Consider the following 16,362-nt stretch of genomic DNA (forward strand, 5'->3'; position numbering starts at 1 on the left):
CTTGTCCTTAAACACATACTGCATTGCCCTCAAGTCAAGATCACGACCCGCCGCAGATAATGACCACTGCTTGTTGTTGCATGTAAAAATAAACAATGCTTATATACACTTGAAGCGTATGGCGCACACGTGCTAATGTATAAGGAATGATCACGAGCCATTTCACGTGGGGCATTATTAATGTATGCTGCCCTTAATGTATGTTTTCTAAATACACTGCATGCAGCACGTTTCCAATGTACATGTCACCGTGGACGGGATTAGCAATGAAATCTCCAGTTTGAGTCTCAGACGTATTGATCAGTGAAGGACTGACTTTTAACCCTAAGCAGGTCTTTTTGCTGATCAATTTTTTTCAAAGCACCATGAAAATTATGCAATGAACAAAGGTTATTTTAATACAGCCCAATGGAGGAATCACTGACAGTTAATTTAGTCTTTTATTTATTTGAATTTCTTTGAACCTGAAAGAACCTGCCTCTCTTTGATAACAAATTAAAGTCTTAGCTAACATACTGCAATTAACCGCTTACATTTTTACGTTAAAATGGCTTCTCGTGAAAACCATAAATTATTTATGGCTTTCACGAGGCCTTTGCTCTATGGTGGACTTGTTGTTGGTGTACGCCTTCATGACAAAGTCTTGATTGTGTTGTTGCCTTGGGCAAAACATGTGACCAGCAATCCTCAAAGTATAAATATTACAACCCACCCCCAAAAAAAAAATGAATTTCACAACTGTGAGTCACAAAGCATCCTATTATTTGTTGACACTGTTAATTCACGAATATAACGCTGATGTTTTATGTTCAGCCAGCGGTAAAACAAAATATAGAGCAGAATCACTGAATTATTGATGTGGCGCTGGTGGGCCATATTCAAGCGTCCCCTTCAGAGGAATCCGTGGGAGTGTGTGCACTCTGGCGGGAGGGTCACAATATAAAATACGATCTTCATTTTGGCTCTCTCCTCAGTAGGTCAGTGTATTTCCTGTCACAGGCAGACGGAAAGTAGCCCTCCAAAGTCTGACATGGAAAAAGCTCTCAGCACAACAATTCACCCAGCAGCTGCTCCAAGGGAGACAGGGATAAAAAAAAAAAATAAATAAATAAAAAAAAAATGAAAACGGGACACCGGTCTAGTCGTCAAAATGTTGACCTTGTTCAATCTCGTTTTTTTTATCATGAGAAATAAACACAGCATTTTTTGTTGTCCACAAATTTTGCTACGTTGATGGTAAAGTGAACAAAAAACATTTCACCCTTGTATTAGGTGCGATTATCTTAAACCGCAGAACTGTGCTTGGACACCACTGGTGCAACCTAGTCTAATAATCTTCCACAAATTTTGATATTAATTGGTGTTCAATACAATCAGGCTGCACAACCAATCACAGCTCAGCTTTAGTAAATTGGTGAGACGTGATTGGTTGTGACCAAAGATCTGGCAACTGTGATGTCAATTAGGCCACACAGAACTTATTAGTTTGGTACAAATAAAAAAATGTGGCTGGACATACCCGTTAAGGTTGCTAACTGATGTTGCAACATGCCGGCAATGTTCCTCATACTTTCTTTCGGGTGTTGCCGTGAGGACCTTCCACCGTTTCGGTCTATAAGAAGGACTAGAAAGATAAAACCACAACACATCAAGCACACATATACTGTATATCGAGTTATATATAGTAAAACAGACAGACAGACAGATTCATCCGTGAAGACGGAGAATGAGTCACCGTCTATTCCAGTTGGGGGACTAATAACCGGAATAACTGGACCAACTAATGCAATATGCCAACAGAAAGCTAGCTGTATTTTTTTAATCACTTGTAAATAAGCTCGCCTTCTCAATCACTCGCACATGTCCAAAGCTCCTTCTCCAACCTGCACACAGTGAGGAAAGTCAAACGGTGATAGGTTGAGTGGGCAAATGGGTCCCATGACAGCCAAAGTGTATGATGGGCTTAACTTGTAAAGACGTGCCCAGCTGTGGCGTGAGCTCGGCTGTGTCATTGGGTGATGCACTACCAAGAAGTAGACTGCAATCTGCTGTGGAGCATGTGAGGACGTGTCTGGAAGTGTGTGTGTGTGTTTGTGTGTGTTTGTTAGGGGGGGGGGAAAGGGGTAGTGAGTTAAATGCACGCAAGCTAACACGCCCCGCTTCGTCCATTTACTGGTCGAGTCAGCTGTCCCTGTGGTCCACAGCCCGAAGTGCCACACGTACGTCTCTCTCATGTGTTTGTGTGTATACACTCGCTGACCCAGGACTATGTGAGTTTATTATAGTTGCGTGGGCGTAGCTGCATTGCGTGCTTTCTAAAGTTGAAAACGGGGGGAGAATAGAAGTGAAGTTGAGCTCGTCCACTTGCCCTCATTGCCAGAACATCAGACAAATGAGATTATCAATGCTTTATAATATGCAAACAGTGTAACAAAACAGGCGTTCTCTGATGACCTAACCCCATTACGAAGCACTGACCTACATTCTAAAGACTTGTTCCAGGAAATTTTATTCATTTCTTGCTTCCTTTATTGAGTCAATTCTCTTCGTTAGCATTTCTCCTAGATTCACTGCTCGCTAACAGCCTTAAATCTAAATTTGGAAGTCAACCAATCTCTAGGAATAAATCATGTCCAATGTGTTTGTGCTACTTTGTTGTTTTGTTTTCCAGCGAGCATGGCAGCAGTGAGATTAAAGCACAAGTCAGTATGCCAAATGGCGACAGGTGAGCTTCCAAGCATATGGTCAGAAAGGTGACTGGGTTGCTGCGTAATGGGATTGATCTAAGCTTCTTTGACATGATGAAGGAAGACCTGCATTGAGGAAAACACAACAAATAGTGTGAAAAGCAGCGACATGAATTATAGTTCCATTCTCTTTGGATTTTCCAGAAACTGTTTACTGCAACTTAACAGTGCTGCCAGATGTTTTAGCCTGAACTGTGTGTATTTTTAGATAATAGTTGACTGGCTGCACAATTTGAGGGATTCTTTTCTAGGATACACTTCGTGCACATATGCATTTAGACAATGAAATATCTTAGCAGTAAATGATTGAATTGTCACAATACCTTTCATAAATGTCAACTGAAATGAGATGTGCTCCAAGATGGACGCTGTACCCTGCCTCTTACTTAGCTAGGTTAGCCTCCACATCAGTCATGAATCAAACGAGGTCACTGGATTACTGCTGTCTTTATGAATTCTCGATACACCGCTTGTGCAGGTTTTCCTACTGAAGTGGCAACAGAGTGGAAAATCTCATCATTCTTTTATTAGCACACTGAAACTAAAATGAACGAAAGGGCCTATATGGTGGTGTCAGGGGAAAAATACTGACGTAGTAACTACTGAGATAATGATGTTTGGATGATTACACAGCCTCCACAATAACTGTGATGGAGGTAAGGTTGGTTGCTCAACTGGTTGTTGCACATATGACACAACAGCCTGCGCGAAAACACGAAGGACTCAAATGTTACGGGATACGGTGTGTAAGATGAGCAGGTTGTCGCTCATAGGTAGATTCCGAAAACTTTGTACGCCTGCGGGTAAAGATGAGACTGGCATTCACAAAACCTGTTTGACAAGTCGCAACTCGGCTGTCGCGCGTTTGAAGTGACGCCGATAAGAGCTTTCAACAATTAGTCATCAGCTTTTTGCAAGCACATCGGAAATTTTACTTGGATGCTTCTGCACCTGTGATGGGGAAAAAAAAGTAAAGTGGTAAAAGTACAGATTCAGTCAGTTCTTTCGACTCCTGATTTTGTCATAAATTTGTTTTTATTTAGTTCACATTAGCTAACGGGGTAACGTTTTTCATTGTTCCAAGTTAACAGAAATGGGTATTTTGCATACAATGGATTTTTACCTTTGTATTTCAAAACATATCCAGGCGTTGTTGACGAAGTATTTATTTCATCATTTTGATTATTGTGGTTGTAGCCGCACGTCATATGGTGAGGACATGCCCAGTTATTAAATGTCAAATAATGGTGCACAAATGGCATGCTGACTTAAAAGGGCAATAAAAATGAGACTCATTATCGTTAATTGTCAGGTACACCCACAGACGTAACCAAAATCGGACCTGTGCATTTGACCTATCAGAATAGCGGGCGCAGCTTTACCAAATACCGTCAAGATAATTTTGAAAACATATCCAGGGGATTTTGATGTGGAGTCCGTGTGCTTTTCTGTGTAATTTAGAAACATGAAGTGGATGACGTTGAGTCATCACTTGTGTCACATTTGTTGACAGACTGTGTACTCACCAGGGCCAACATGAATTCCACAGTACCATCATTTCTGTCCAGGGTTGTTTTAGGAATTTGTTTTAAATAATTCTTTTGAACCACAATTCAAAAGCAACAACTTATTTGTATTGGTTATTTTTGTTCCAATATATGGTGAGTGTAGTAGCATATTTTCTTTCATTTGTTTCATTAATTAAACCATTTCTTTTTTTGCAGGCAGCCCAAGGTTTTCTGATTCGTATCCTTATCCAATGCATTTCTGGCATTACTTCGGTGTACTCACGGACCAGTTGAGTTTTCCTTTAGTTTTCTTTCACTTTTGAACGCCTTGGTTGATTTGTGTCCACGATCGCCTCACGCTGCTTGATGTGCGTTTCCCCACCACGGGCGATTGCGTGCGTGGCAGCTTTTCGACCATAGTTTGACGGTTCCGTTTCAGGATTGCTCGCTTAAGTTGACTTTCCGAGTCATAAACCACATAAAAAAGTTTAACATAACACGGCCAATTCATTTCATCAAACACCGTCGATCTCATAACGCACCGGATAAAGACAAGGTGAAAAACCAATAAGCCCGAACTTGGGCGCACTTCCGGAGCGTCTTTTATTCGGAATCACCCGTATCCGTTGAAACCCACTAGCCAATCAAAACAGCGTACTCAAATTATAACGAATCAACAAAATATACAAACAAATTATCACTAAAGCGTTACTAAAACATTTCTCTAATGTATTAACCTCCCCAAATATTAATCAAAATTACATTCTATTAATTTGGCTCAAACTGAGTTTTGTCACACTTTTGTCGTACTGTTTCAATGTGACAATAGTGATGTAATTAAGCGCCAAGTTCATTTGATAGTTGAAAATCCCTTACTGGTAATTGAGGGACTAGGGATTGAACAATGTGTCATACTAAGTCAAGGGCACCGATTCTGTCCCCTTATCTCACCCCGAGAGCTTATTCAGGTGTCCGTGAGCATCGCTGGAAACTGTTTCATAACCAAGGTGTCAAATGACAAAAACATTAATCTTGGGCTAATTGAGTCAGCATGTGCTTTGACAATGGGTCACATCTCTCGACCAAAGAGCATTTGAGATACCTCCAGCCATCGCAGGGAGGAGGTGTGTGCGGCCCGGCCCCTTCTGATGAAGTATCCCGGTACCAGTCACGGGTCCCCACTTGTGGATGTCGGGCCCTCATGCCACCCCTCCGAAGTCTGTTTCTGACAGTTTTAGTAGAAACACTTGAGTGTATCTATTGGAGTGGCGTCAGAGTGTAAAATATTCACCATTGTTTTGTTAGCACACCAAAATGAATACGAGCAAAGGGCCTACGTGAGGGTGTTAAGGGGAAAATTAGTGATGTAATAACGACTTACTAGCAGAGATAATGTCTGGATGATGACACAACCGGTCTAAATCTCCCTTCCAACAAGCATCCACAAAACTGTCTGATGGAGTTCAGGTTGCACACGGTTAATATTTCAAAAGTGTGATTGACTCGCCGCCCAGTGAATAATTTTGATACAGCTATTGAAATTGAAATCAGTCAATTGGCACTCAGTTAATAATCATTTTCATTTATTTTTCTTAAAAAAAAAAACTATGACAACTTCATTTGGTTACTTTACATTTCTCTTCTGGTCATCACTCAGCAGTTAACTTTTTTTAAGATTGTGATCTCATGCTGGAACAGCAAACATCCTGCTACTATACCGCACACCACGAGTACAACATGACAGCATACGTCTTCTCTTCTGAATCCGTGTTTGGATTTCATTTCCACTTGACATTTTGGGAGTGACTCGCAATCGAAAGCACTTCTATTCAAACAAACAAGAATCAACAACAATGGAGTAGAAATCCCTGACAGTTTTACTTAGAAAACAAGGGATGAGATAGAGAAGTCTTTGAGCAGTGTGGTCCATACAACATGCACCTGACTACTTTGTAAATTTGTGTGTGACTGAACAGCACCATAATTCAATATATATGTATTATTGGGTTGACAAGGTTCCCTGGCCTAGATGACAGTACGAGAACAAGGGGGAGGGGGGAGCGAATCTAGGTCAGATTGTGGAGCACGCAGTCCGGGCCCCATTTGCGCCGCCGCTGCGTAACGGCAACACAACTATACTGTACGCAATCGGCAGCTTTCGTAGCAGCGCTCCCCAACCTTTAATGCGCTGCCGAGTGGATGTTTCAACAGACAAGCAAATAAACTAAATCAAATGGTTGCATTTACAATGCTCCGTCAGGCAGAATGGAATTGTAATTAGTGGGAGGCTCTGTGCTGAACTTGGCGTAATTTCTTTTTTTTGTATCATCACATATGCTGCATCAGCGAGTTATAATATCACACCTTAGGTAGGACTTTTGATAAGTCTTTTTTAAATCGTTTTTCAGTATTTGGCTTTTTTTTTCCATCAACATTTTGAAAGAGGAACTCTTTCCCCCCCCAAAAACGATAAATGAGTCGGATGATCTATTATTCATTTGTTCAGTCTCTCTGTGCAGCCAGCTCGTGGTCTAGTGGTTGGGGAACCCTGCTATATAGGATTAAGGGATGTATCAAGTATGTCTCCCTGAGAAACATGCCTTCTAATCGGTACCGCAGAGGGCCATCTTTGCTACTAACCCTTCTCAAGAGAAAGAAAATGGCTCATAATGATCACATTCGGTAACATTAAGCTTGTTTTTTTTTCTTTTAAACGGTATTCCACCCTCCCCTGTAGGGAGACATGAGCTGTCATTACACAGGTAAAAAAAACAAGTGCATTTTAGTGGTCCTAAAACACGACTATATGGCTTTGGGCAGGCTAGGTAGGAGCCAGCAAGCAAAGTGAGACCATGACACTTCATCTTCAACCTTCAGGACGAGGGGACTTTAACCATACGTCGATCGCTCTTCATGTCTCCCGCAGAAGCACCGCCAAGCCGACGTGTTCACGCACACACTAATGTCACATATTGCCTAGCACCGGGATTAGGTATAGAGGTCGATGAGAAGAGGTGGAAGATTATTGCAGAAACTACATGATGCTGTCGTCAAAGTGTGCCAAAGTGTTGCCTGAATGTGTCTGTGCTCATTTGGACTGCAACTGTTGACTGAGTAAAGCTTAGTCTGCTCGTGAGCTAAGTGGCGAGTTTGTAGCCCTTTTAACTCCTCAGAGCGTTTGATAATCAAGAGTGAGGCAACTAAAAACACTCACGTGGGAACAAATTCACATTAAAAACACTCACACCTTTGTACAAAGCATGATCTAAATCAACAACTGTATAGAAACCGCACAGCCGCCCGGGGAAATCCTCTGTAGAAAAACTTAATGAGAGTTGTTTTTTTTATCTTGTGTCTTCTCTCATTTGCTTAGCTAATAACAAAAAGCCAAAACTGGGGTGTCGACACCGCTCAGTAAAAAACAAAAACAAAGGACAAGCGACCATTTTAAAACCTAGACTCCACTTCCTCCTGCGCTCTGACTCCTCCTGAGAAGTGCAGAGGAGGAGGAAGGGGAGGAGGAGGGAGAGAGGAGATGAGTGGCGCTCTCTCTCTCTGTCTCTAAGTGACGAGTTTGGGTAGGACTGTGCGAATAGGTATGGCCTCGCCGGAATCCCCCAACATGTTGCTTCTCAGTTTGTTGTTAGCAGCGGCGGTGCCCAGGCCTGATCCCCCCTTGGCTGTGATGGAGGGGAAGGATGTGCTGTGGTGATCCCCGGGGAGGCGCTTGGCGGGGGCCCCTTGGCTCCGATCAGCCGCGGGCAGCGATTTGGGCAGCCGCCGATAGAGCCAAGGGTGTCTCAGGGCCTGGCTGGGAGTCAGCCGAGATGACGGGTCCCAGTCCAAACACTTCTTGATGAAGTCAATAAAGGTGGCATCCTCGCAACCTTTGAGCGCAGCGCTCCATTCTTTGCTAGCCGGAGGGCCTCTCAACTTACCGCGGCGGGAGCGAGACGCCGTCAGCACGGTGGCGCCCGTGGGCAAGGTGTTGGATCCGCAGTAGCGGGGGTGGCCCTTGGAGTTGATGAAGGTCTTTACTCTTTTGGCCTGATCCAAAACTTTCTGAGGAGGCATGCCCAGCAGCTCCATGACACAGGCCAATTGGTCACCTTCGTCCTCTCCGGGGAAAAGCGGGTAGCCCGTCAGCAGCTCGGCTAGGATGCAGCCGAAACTCCACATGTCGATAGGTAGGCCGTAGCGAGCCCCAAAGATCACCTCGGGGGCTCGGTAGAAGCGAGACTGGATGTATGTGTAAACGCGCTGGTGCTCAAAGCAGCTGGAGCCAAAGTCAATCACCTGGTGGGAGAGGAAACAAGACGGTGAGCAACTTAGAGAAAGAAGTCGCCGGCGGGCCTCTGGGAGCAGGTGCGCTTGAATACCTTGATGCCGCTGCGTCCCTGCTGCTTGAGCAAAATGTTCTCGGGCTTGAGGTCACAGTGGATGATTCGGAGCCTACTCAGGGCTTCCAGGCACTGCAGGATGGAGTGAGCAAACTTCCTGACCAGGGGCAAGCTGAAGCCCTGGAACTTGTTGCGCTTGATCAGCTCGTAGAGGTTCATACTGAGCAACTCGAAGGTCATACAAATGTGGTTGCGGAAGGTGAAATGTTCCAGCATGTGCACCACGTTCATTGTGCCGCTGCGGTCCTGCTTCCGCAGGTGCTCCAGGATGCGGATCTCCTCCTGCGCCTGGCGGTGGAAACGCTTCTCATTGCGGACCATCTTCAGAGCCAGGTGCTGCTGCAGTTTGTGATCGTAGACTTTGGCCACCTGACCGAAGCTGCCCTTGCCAATAATCTGAGGACACCAAAAGGGAGGCAGATGAATAAGGCAAGATTCACTCAAGGCTGTGAAGATCTGACACATTGCCTACAAGTGTGCAAATATATGCTTTTGAGCATCTCCTCTGCCTTACCTTGAGAAACTCATAGCGGTAAGCCAGGTGGTCATGGGGGACGTTGATGTAACCGCCTTGCTCGTCGTCATATCCGCAATTGTTGCTGCCGCCGGCGACGGCGGATCTCTTCTTGGCGTTGGGTCCCACAAAGTAGATGTCCGAGTAGGAGTGGATCTCAGTCTGCTCAAGGGTGGTCAGTTGAGACCGGTAGAGTCTCACGGCCTGTTCTGGTGTGAGGGGGCCACACAGCTTGGTAGTGTTCCCTCCATTGGCAACCACTTGAGAGCCAGAGTTGTCATTGGAGCCCTTATTGGCATCGGAGCTGTGATAAACGAGAGCAGACTCCAGGTGGTGAGTAAATACCCTTCCGTGTTCGTCAAAATGTTACACTTGATTAAAAATCTATCTTTCCCACCTGTCACCGCTGTGGTCCTTGGACAAGGTGGTGGGTGGTGCCGGCTTATTGGCCGCTTGACCGCTGGTCCCGTTGTTTGGAGGTGCAACCGTGGTAATGGCACTGATCTTGCGATTGTTAGCCGAGTCCTCGTACAGATACTTGACCTTCAGCTGGCCACCTCGTACAGTTATCTGATCCCTCATCACACCCTTGTTACTGACTGCCTGAAGAGGAGGAAGAAGAGCCAATCAGATGGACCGAACAGGTTTGAAACAATGACTGCACATGAAATTGTGCCACTCTACAACAAAACTTTCAGAATTAGAAACGCCAAAGGAAATATGGCTACACTGGAAATGGAGCCATGATTCGGCTTCTTGGGATGAGCTAACACTCAGAAGCTGACGTCGGGTAGGCCTACACAGAAATGTTGATGATATCAATTTAGCAGGAATCCATTGTGAAGGAAAGGCGACGCCTCTAATTGGCTGCAGAATGCAAAGTACGAGCGACATCTGATCAGTTTGTGTGATCTTTCATCAAAGGCTTTGATTCGTCACATACTTTTCCACGTAAATCGGCTAATCATGATTGGCGGTCGATTGTTTGGCGCACTACTAGTCTGAAGTCTTGTTTCTCGACACACTGGCCTACATTTTGACAACCAATGTAAATATCAAAAGACTCTCTGCCATTGCAGAAGGTTAAACCAATAAAACCGGATGGAGATCTAGTCTGATAGTCAAACCCAGAACCCCCCAAACCGGACAAAACAATCAAACTTCTGTTTGCTTGTCACAAATATATCTAACGATTACATCGGAACAGAACATGTATTTGCAGTGAATATAAGGAGAATGTTCAGAATTTTGATAATGATCATGTCGGTGTAAACTAATTGTATGTTTTAAATGTGCGGATTTCATTGCTATGCACTCATTTTTTAATTAAAAGATATACCATTATTTATTCTCATTTTAGTAGACAAGTTTTCCACTTATCATGGCAGTGGCCAACCTCACCGCAACTGGTTTGAAATGTTCAGGGGTGTGGTTCACGACAGCCTCTGGGCTTCCATGCATTTAAACTGAGCTGACATGCAAATTTCAAAACTTGCAAGATCGACAAGCCCACAAATGTGTCTGTTTGTTCAATTCTTAACAATACATTAATTATGACCTGTGACAACTGAAATCTCTCCTAGTAGAGAAAAGGTGCTGCACCCCTGGTTTTATTCGATGCAAAGCCGCACCATCAGGAAATGTACACTGGATGAAATGGGAGGGTGATATTTGCGCTTTAATTAGAAAGAAGTCATAAAGATAAAAAGAACTGATCTAGCATTCCGACAAAGCAAGAGAACTCAGGGTGCGTTTCCATACGAGCAACTATAAAATCTTGATTTATATGGCTGACCCTGTGGCCTTCCGCAGCTGTTCTTCCCAAAACTGTACTGCCAATATCACCGATTGAGACCCACATAATGTACGAGCATAACAATCAGTGAGTGACGCGCCAATAGTGATTGACTATTGATCTGACGGGCCTCTGGGAGCAATTCGGGGAAAAAAAAAAAAAAAACTCACCAAGTGAGCCAAAGGTTAATGTTGTCGAACAAGGGTGACAACAAACTTCCTCGTGCGCAAAGTGCGACAGATGGAGAGGAGCTTATCTCTTCGCTGTAAGAGAAATGCCTGTAAGCGCGTGCTGGCGGTTGCACAACTCCTCACAAGCAGCAAACCCGCAAAACTTGTCTCAATACGAAACAAAACAAAAGCAAAAGGTTTTTCAGCACCAGCAACCTCAAGAAGTACAATTTCACGCAAATTTGTTTGTGGTCCAGCAATGACAAACGTGGTTATGTTACTTCAAGCGAGCAGCTCTGTGCATTCCAACAAACGGAACTGGGGCGCGCTTCTGTCAGCTACATTCAATTGAGGATATTACTTCGGCCAGCGTGACAGCACATACAAAAGAAGAAGAGTGGCGGTGGTAGAGTGAACATGCTCTAACCCCTGTGCAGGCCCACTGATGGTGGATTACACTGCACAGTACAACAGTGAAGGGGGGGGGGGGGGGGGGGGGGGGGGGGGTTGTTGATTAGTGATTTTGTTTGTGGGTCACATTTTCAAGTCCAATAAATCTTTAGATTTTAAACCACACCATTTTGCCCCTTTTGGCATGAGAGGCTTTAGACATTCATTATGTGCACATTTTGTGCCAACGGGGCCATTCAGGTGGCATATAAAGCTAGGTAGCCCACTTGAATCTACAGGCATTATTGATCGTATTTGATAGATACTAAATGTATTCAAGAGGACAATCGCGTTTCAAAACATCATATGATTGTTGCCAAAGTCATTATGACAGAGACTTGGGTGAAAATGCTAATAGGCTAAAGAAACAACTTGCAAGTTTAAAAATACGAACCCAATTTTTGCATGGCGCATGTCCGCGTTCTGTATGCTGAGTTGCACCGTTTTTATGCGAAGCTACAGAATGTAAACACTAACTACCAAACATGTCATAAGAAGGTACAGTTTTTATACTTTTCATACTTGCATAACACCACATCTTCCGTTTTGTCGAACCGAACCGTGACTTTTGTGAACGGCTCCAAACATCTACGGTAGCTAATCCTCATAGAAGCCTCAGAGTGACAAAAAGTACACGAGACAGGCGGAAGTCAAGGGATGAGCTGATCTCACTGCCATGCAACCGTATAAGAGAAACAGAGTCAAGTTAATGGGATGACAGGAAACAAACAAGGTGTGTGTGTGTGGGGGGGGGTTGTATCTCTCCGAGGAACAGGATGTCTGGAGACGCAAAGACAGGAAACAGGGCTTTGTTTGCCTTCGGGTTGTTTGTGTGTTTGCTTACTGCGAGCTTGGGCATGGGGGGCAGGCCAGAAGGACTGTTGGTGTCTGCGTCCTCTTTGAGGATGTGGTCCGTCCTCATGTACGAGTCGTAAAGTCCATCACCGTGACGCACTAAAGGGAGAACAAACACGGCAACGTGACCAAAGGGAAAGCATCCAATCAATAACGCAGTCAGTCAAGGATGCATGAAAACGTGGCATCTAATCTCGACGGAAAAAGGCCGACGCAAAATCCCCTTGATTATCTTGTCAATCGACTGCAATGTTGTGAAAACAAATTGGAGCAAGCACAGTTCCTGCGACAATCCACCTGATGCGTGTATTGTGAGCAGTACATTGTACCCAAGAGCATGCCAGCGACCTGACCAGCTTAGGTGAGGGCTTAGGGTCCCAGATTGCAAGCGCTGCAAGTGGTATTATTGGCCTAATGGGGGTAACAGATGCCAGTGTGACGACAGCATCTTTCCATCTGCCCATCTGTTCGTTCCAGCCTGCTACCAGGTCAGGTGTGCTCCCAAAAGGGGCTCATTCAATAGCGAGGCGTGCGTGGGGGTCACGTCGCCTCATCTGAGATGATAACAGGCTGAGCGTATTAATGAGTCTAGCTCCTAGGTGCTTTCTCAGATGGCAAGGGCCGTCAGCTGGCTGTTGGGCTCGACGGTTGTTAGGCAGCGTCCTGCCGCCACAAGGAGCCAGCCGATGAACATTTACATTGCAGTCGTGTTTTTCTTCCAGCTAACCAAACAACTGGTGTTCCCAACGAGTGGCCCTTGAGAGCGGTTCTGAGCACGGGGCAGGTGTGTCACAGCTTGTGTCCCAAGTCAACAGACCTGCACCGGGACAGATTAGACCTGCTGCTCGGATACCCACACATTAGACGTGCGCAGCACAGCAAACATAGGCTTCAGGTCTCAAGTGCAAAATATTAGCCAAGCACAGAACCCCATTAGCCTTCTGAAAAGTCCTAATCACTCTGCAGGGGCACAGCACATTCAAACTGAATCTGCTAAAAGGGGAAATAACAAAATAAAAATGCTATTTCCTCAATCAGTGATGCTGAAGGGATAACAATTCCTGTTTCTGTGCTAGATGAGCCCATGATAAAATATGCATGGAAAAAAAAACAGCAACAAAAACTAAGTCAAACAAGTATCCGATGCCTGTCGTGTACCAAGGCTGTCTAATAAAATATTGAGTCAGTTGTTATCAATTTTGGGATAAAAATGAAATTCAGTCAATAACATTTTTGAGATACAAGTTTCATGTTAGACAGCAATGATGCAAAATTAAATGTAATGATGTTTAGACATAGGTTTCCTCCCCAAAATAAACACCTTACCCCAAATATAAGCTATTATTACCCTTAATCTACAACCAGAACACTACAGACTGTCTCCAGCTGTAAAGACCAGTGTAAATATGACTGCAATTTTGCGAAAGCCAAAGTTCAAACATAATGCAGCCAAAACGTGATAGAATAAAAACTAACTCGTGTTCCTGATAATACTACCAATGCATGACCTCGTGCAGGGAGCAAAATAAAAACGTGCAAGTAAATAAAATCATCGGTGTTTCCTGGAATGTGTGCCTGTGCCAAAACACGGGGAAGCAAGTCTCGTGGTATACTTCTAAGAAAGAGTGACTCATGTTTCCACGATAAAGGCGCCTGCTTGACCATAAAGTGGTAAAACGTGACTGAATCGCGAATTCACAGCCATTTAGATCACAAGGCATTTTATGCAAATGAACAGCGTGGCCCGACGGTGAAAACTTCCACGAGGGCCTCCTGCTAAAAAGACACAAAAACAAAAGCACGACAAAAGACAGACATCAAAGTTGTTACCTGTTGCGATTGGGCCCTCTGGCTTTCTGCTTATGATCATCATGGTTGTAATTAGTTTGTGATGCCAGCATCCGAAATGAAGACAAGTCCCAGAAAATCGTAAAGAAAAAGTTACATGGCCAACTGAGCTGATGGCACTTTTATCGAAGCTTTTATCAGGCGAAGAGTCCACCAAACTGCCCGGAGTTAGTTTTCGAGTTAAAAGTTAGTCCGCACTTCGCTTTTTTTGTGTGCCCACACTTGTGTTTATATTGTGTGGATTGCTAATGTTAGCCGAGGTAGCAGCAGGGAGACGCTGGAGATGGGGGGGGGGGTCGCTTCCTTCAGCTCGCTAGCCAGCTAGCCACAAAACAAACCGCGTCCGTCGGGGGAGCCGCTCCCTCTCTCAAAAAACACTTCCAAGTCCAAACGGAACAGCTCGGCGGTGTGCTCCGTGCGCCCCTCGCCTTTCTCTGTATGCCAAACAACTAGTTCCAGAGCACCATTCCCGTCTTTATTCTCGTTAAAGACTTGTTGTTTCGCGAAAGGCGACGCTAACTCCGTCGGGACGGCTTCAGGGGGAGGTGGGGGTTGCTTCGCTTCGGGGCGGCTATCCAAAACAAGCTAGCGAACGGTGCTCTCGCCCCATGCTAACGCCGCAGACGACCCAAGTGTAGCCTTTCCGCAGAACACCTGTAGTCAGCGCGACGAAGAAGCGGCGTTTAATCCGTCCGCTCCACGGTGCGACTATCTTATTCGACGCAGCGATGTTGCTATGGGTGTCTTCAGAGACTCCCGGGGTGAGCGAGAAGGCAGGCGGAAAGTAGGGAGGGCAGAGGGACGGGGAACGGGGAGGGGCTTAGAGGGGACTCCAGGTCAGAATAAGGAAGGCGCGCCCTCTGGTGGCGCTGAATGATGCACAGCATTTTAAATCGAGTTCCCAACTTTTTAGCCAGCGCTGCTTAGGCCTTGTTAGATGAACTGATGAGATGCAGTTCAACATTGAATGAATGATAATACTCACAAGCCAATACATGCATAGGATTCTGACCTTCTAGTTCATAAACGAGCCTTGATGGAAAAGGACCGGTGATACGAAAAATACAAACTTCCAATTTTCCTCCTCTTGTTGGAGTAACCTTCCAACTTACCTAGCTCCGTGTGATTCCCCCGCTTCCTCTCTTTCACATGCTCAAGGTAGACATCAGGGCACCTGTTTCGGAGATATGGAAGGCATCAAGATGGCTGTGACGATGGATGTCCAGAAGATCCCAGAAGAAATTTTCCTGAAGTGTTTAAAGGAGTGGCAGAGAACATCGAGAAAATGCGTTAGCACACTTTTAGAACTCCAATGCATCAACTGAATACATAAAATAATAATGGTGTCCTATCACAACATGAGTGCCACCTACACGAATGGATCCAAATCAAATTTGGATTGTTATTTCATGATTAAAGGTTGTAGTTTGCAGCACTGCGCCACCTGCATGGCAGATGACATTCGAAACAGTTTTTACTATGATGCAATAGAGCTCTACAGTACACCACTGTCAGTGTCAACCACAAGAACGCATGCAGTAAAAAAAAACTTCTGGTATCACCTGTACAGTCAGTTTCCAATCCTCATAAGACTTGTCGGTCTGTTCCCTGCATGCCCCGTACCGTCTAATGTTTGCAATTGCTTTGAGAGCATTCAGTTTATTCCCTGGAGTTTGTTTCTTCTCTCCTTACTTGCTTCTCACTTTAGTCCATTTTCCCCACTAAAATGAAAGTATCCCTCTGTCCCCGTCTGTCCGTCTCTGTCTGGTGGTCCGCATTGACTTTGCACGGCATTGCAAGGATCACAGGCCGCATCATCATTGAGTGGCTTTGTTACACAATTGGTGACATAATTTGAAATGATGAATACAAAGAAATGATGAACTGATTAATCATGGGTTAGTCCGGAATAGACGGAGAGTGCCTCACAGGTGGGACTTTTTTTTTCTTTTTTTTTCTTATGTTCACCGGAGTATTTTGGCTTCTTCTTTAAACTGGTGAGCATATGGAGTTGTACAGAGGGCTAGACATAGTGAGCGGTGGTGCAGAGGACAGACAGTGGGATCAGGCCGGCG

The 16,362-nt window shown here is 44.8% G+C and overlaps 1 protein-coding gene and 1 long non-coding RNA gene across 2 annotated transcripts; both read right to left on the reverse strand.

Annotated features, from left to right (window-relative positions):
- Positions 1-6,243: 6,243 nt before the first annotated feature.
- Positions 6,244-15,105, reverse strand: dyrk3 (dual specificity tyrosine phosphorylation regulated kinase 3). The gene is made up of 6 exons (XM_085924281.1): positions 14,270-15,105; positions 12,429-12,538; positions 9,567-9,772; positions 9,170-9,473; positions 8,635-9,051; positions 6,244-8,551 (listed from the first exon to the last, which is right to left on the reverse strand). Exons 1-6 carry the CDS (start codon positions 14,310-14,312, stop codon positions 7,817-7,819), a joined length of 1,815 nt encoding a protein of 604 aa, XP_085780407.1. The 5' UTR covers positions 14,313-15,105; the 3' UTR covers positions 6,244-7,816.
- Positions 15,106-15,366: 261 nt separating this feature from the next.
- Positions 15,367-16,020, reverse strand: LOC147049100 (uncharacterized). The gene is made up of 3 exons (XR_015067585.1): positions 15,850-16,020; positions 15,661-15,731; positions 15,367-15,534 (listed from the first exon to the last, which is right to left on the reverse strand). It is a non-coding gene; the product is annotated as an uncharacterized LOC147049100 (long non-coding RNA).
- Positions 16,021-16,362: the final 342 nt, after the last annotated feature.

The sequence above is a fragment of the Syngnathus leptorhynchus genome, chromosome 11, assembly GCF_054491065.1.
Source record: "Syngnathus leptorhynchus isolate UIUO chromosome 11, UIUO_Slep, whole genome shotgun sequence".
NCBI lineage: Eukaryota > Metazoa > Chordata > Actinopteri > Syngnathiformes > Syngnathidae > Syngnathus > Syngnathus leptorhynchus.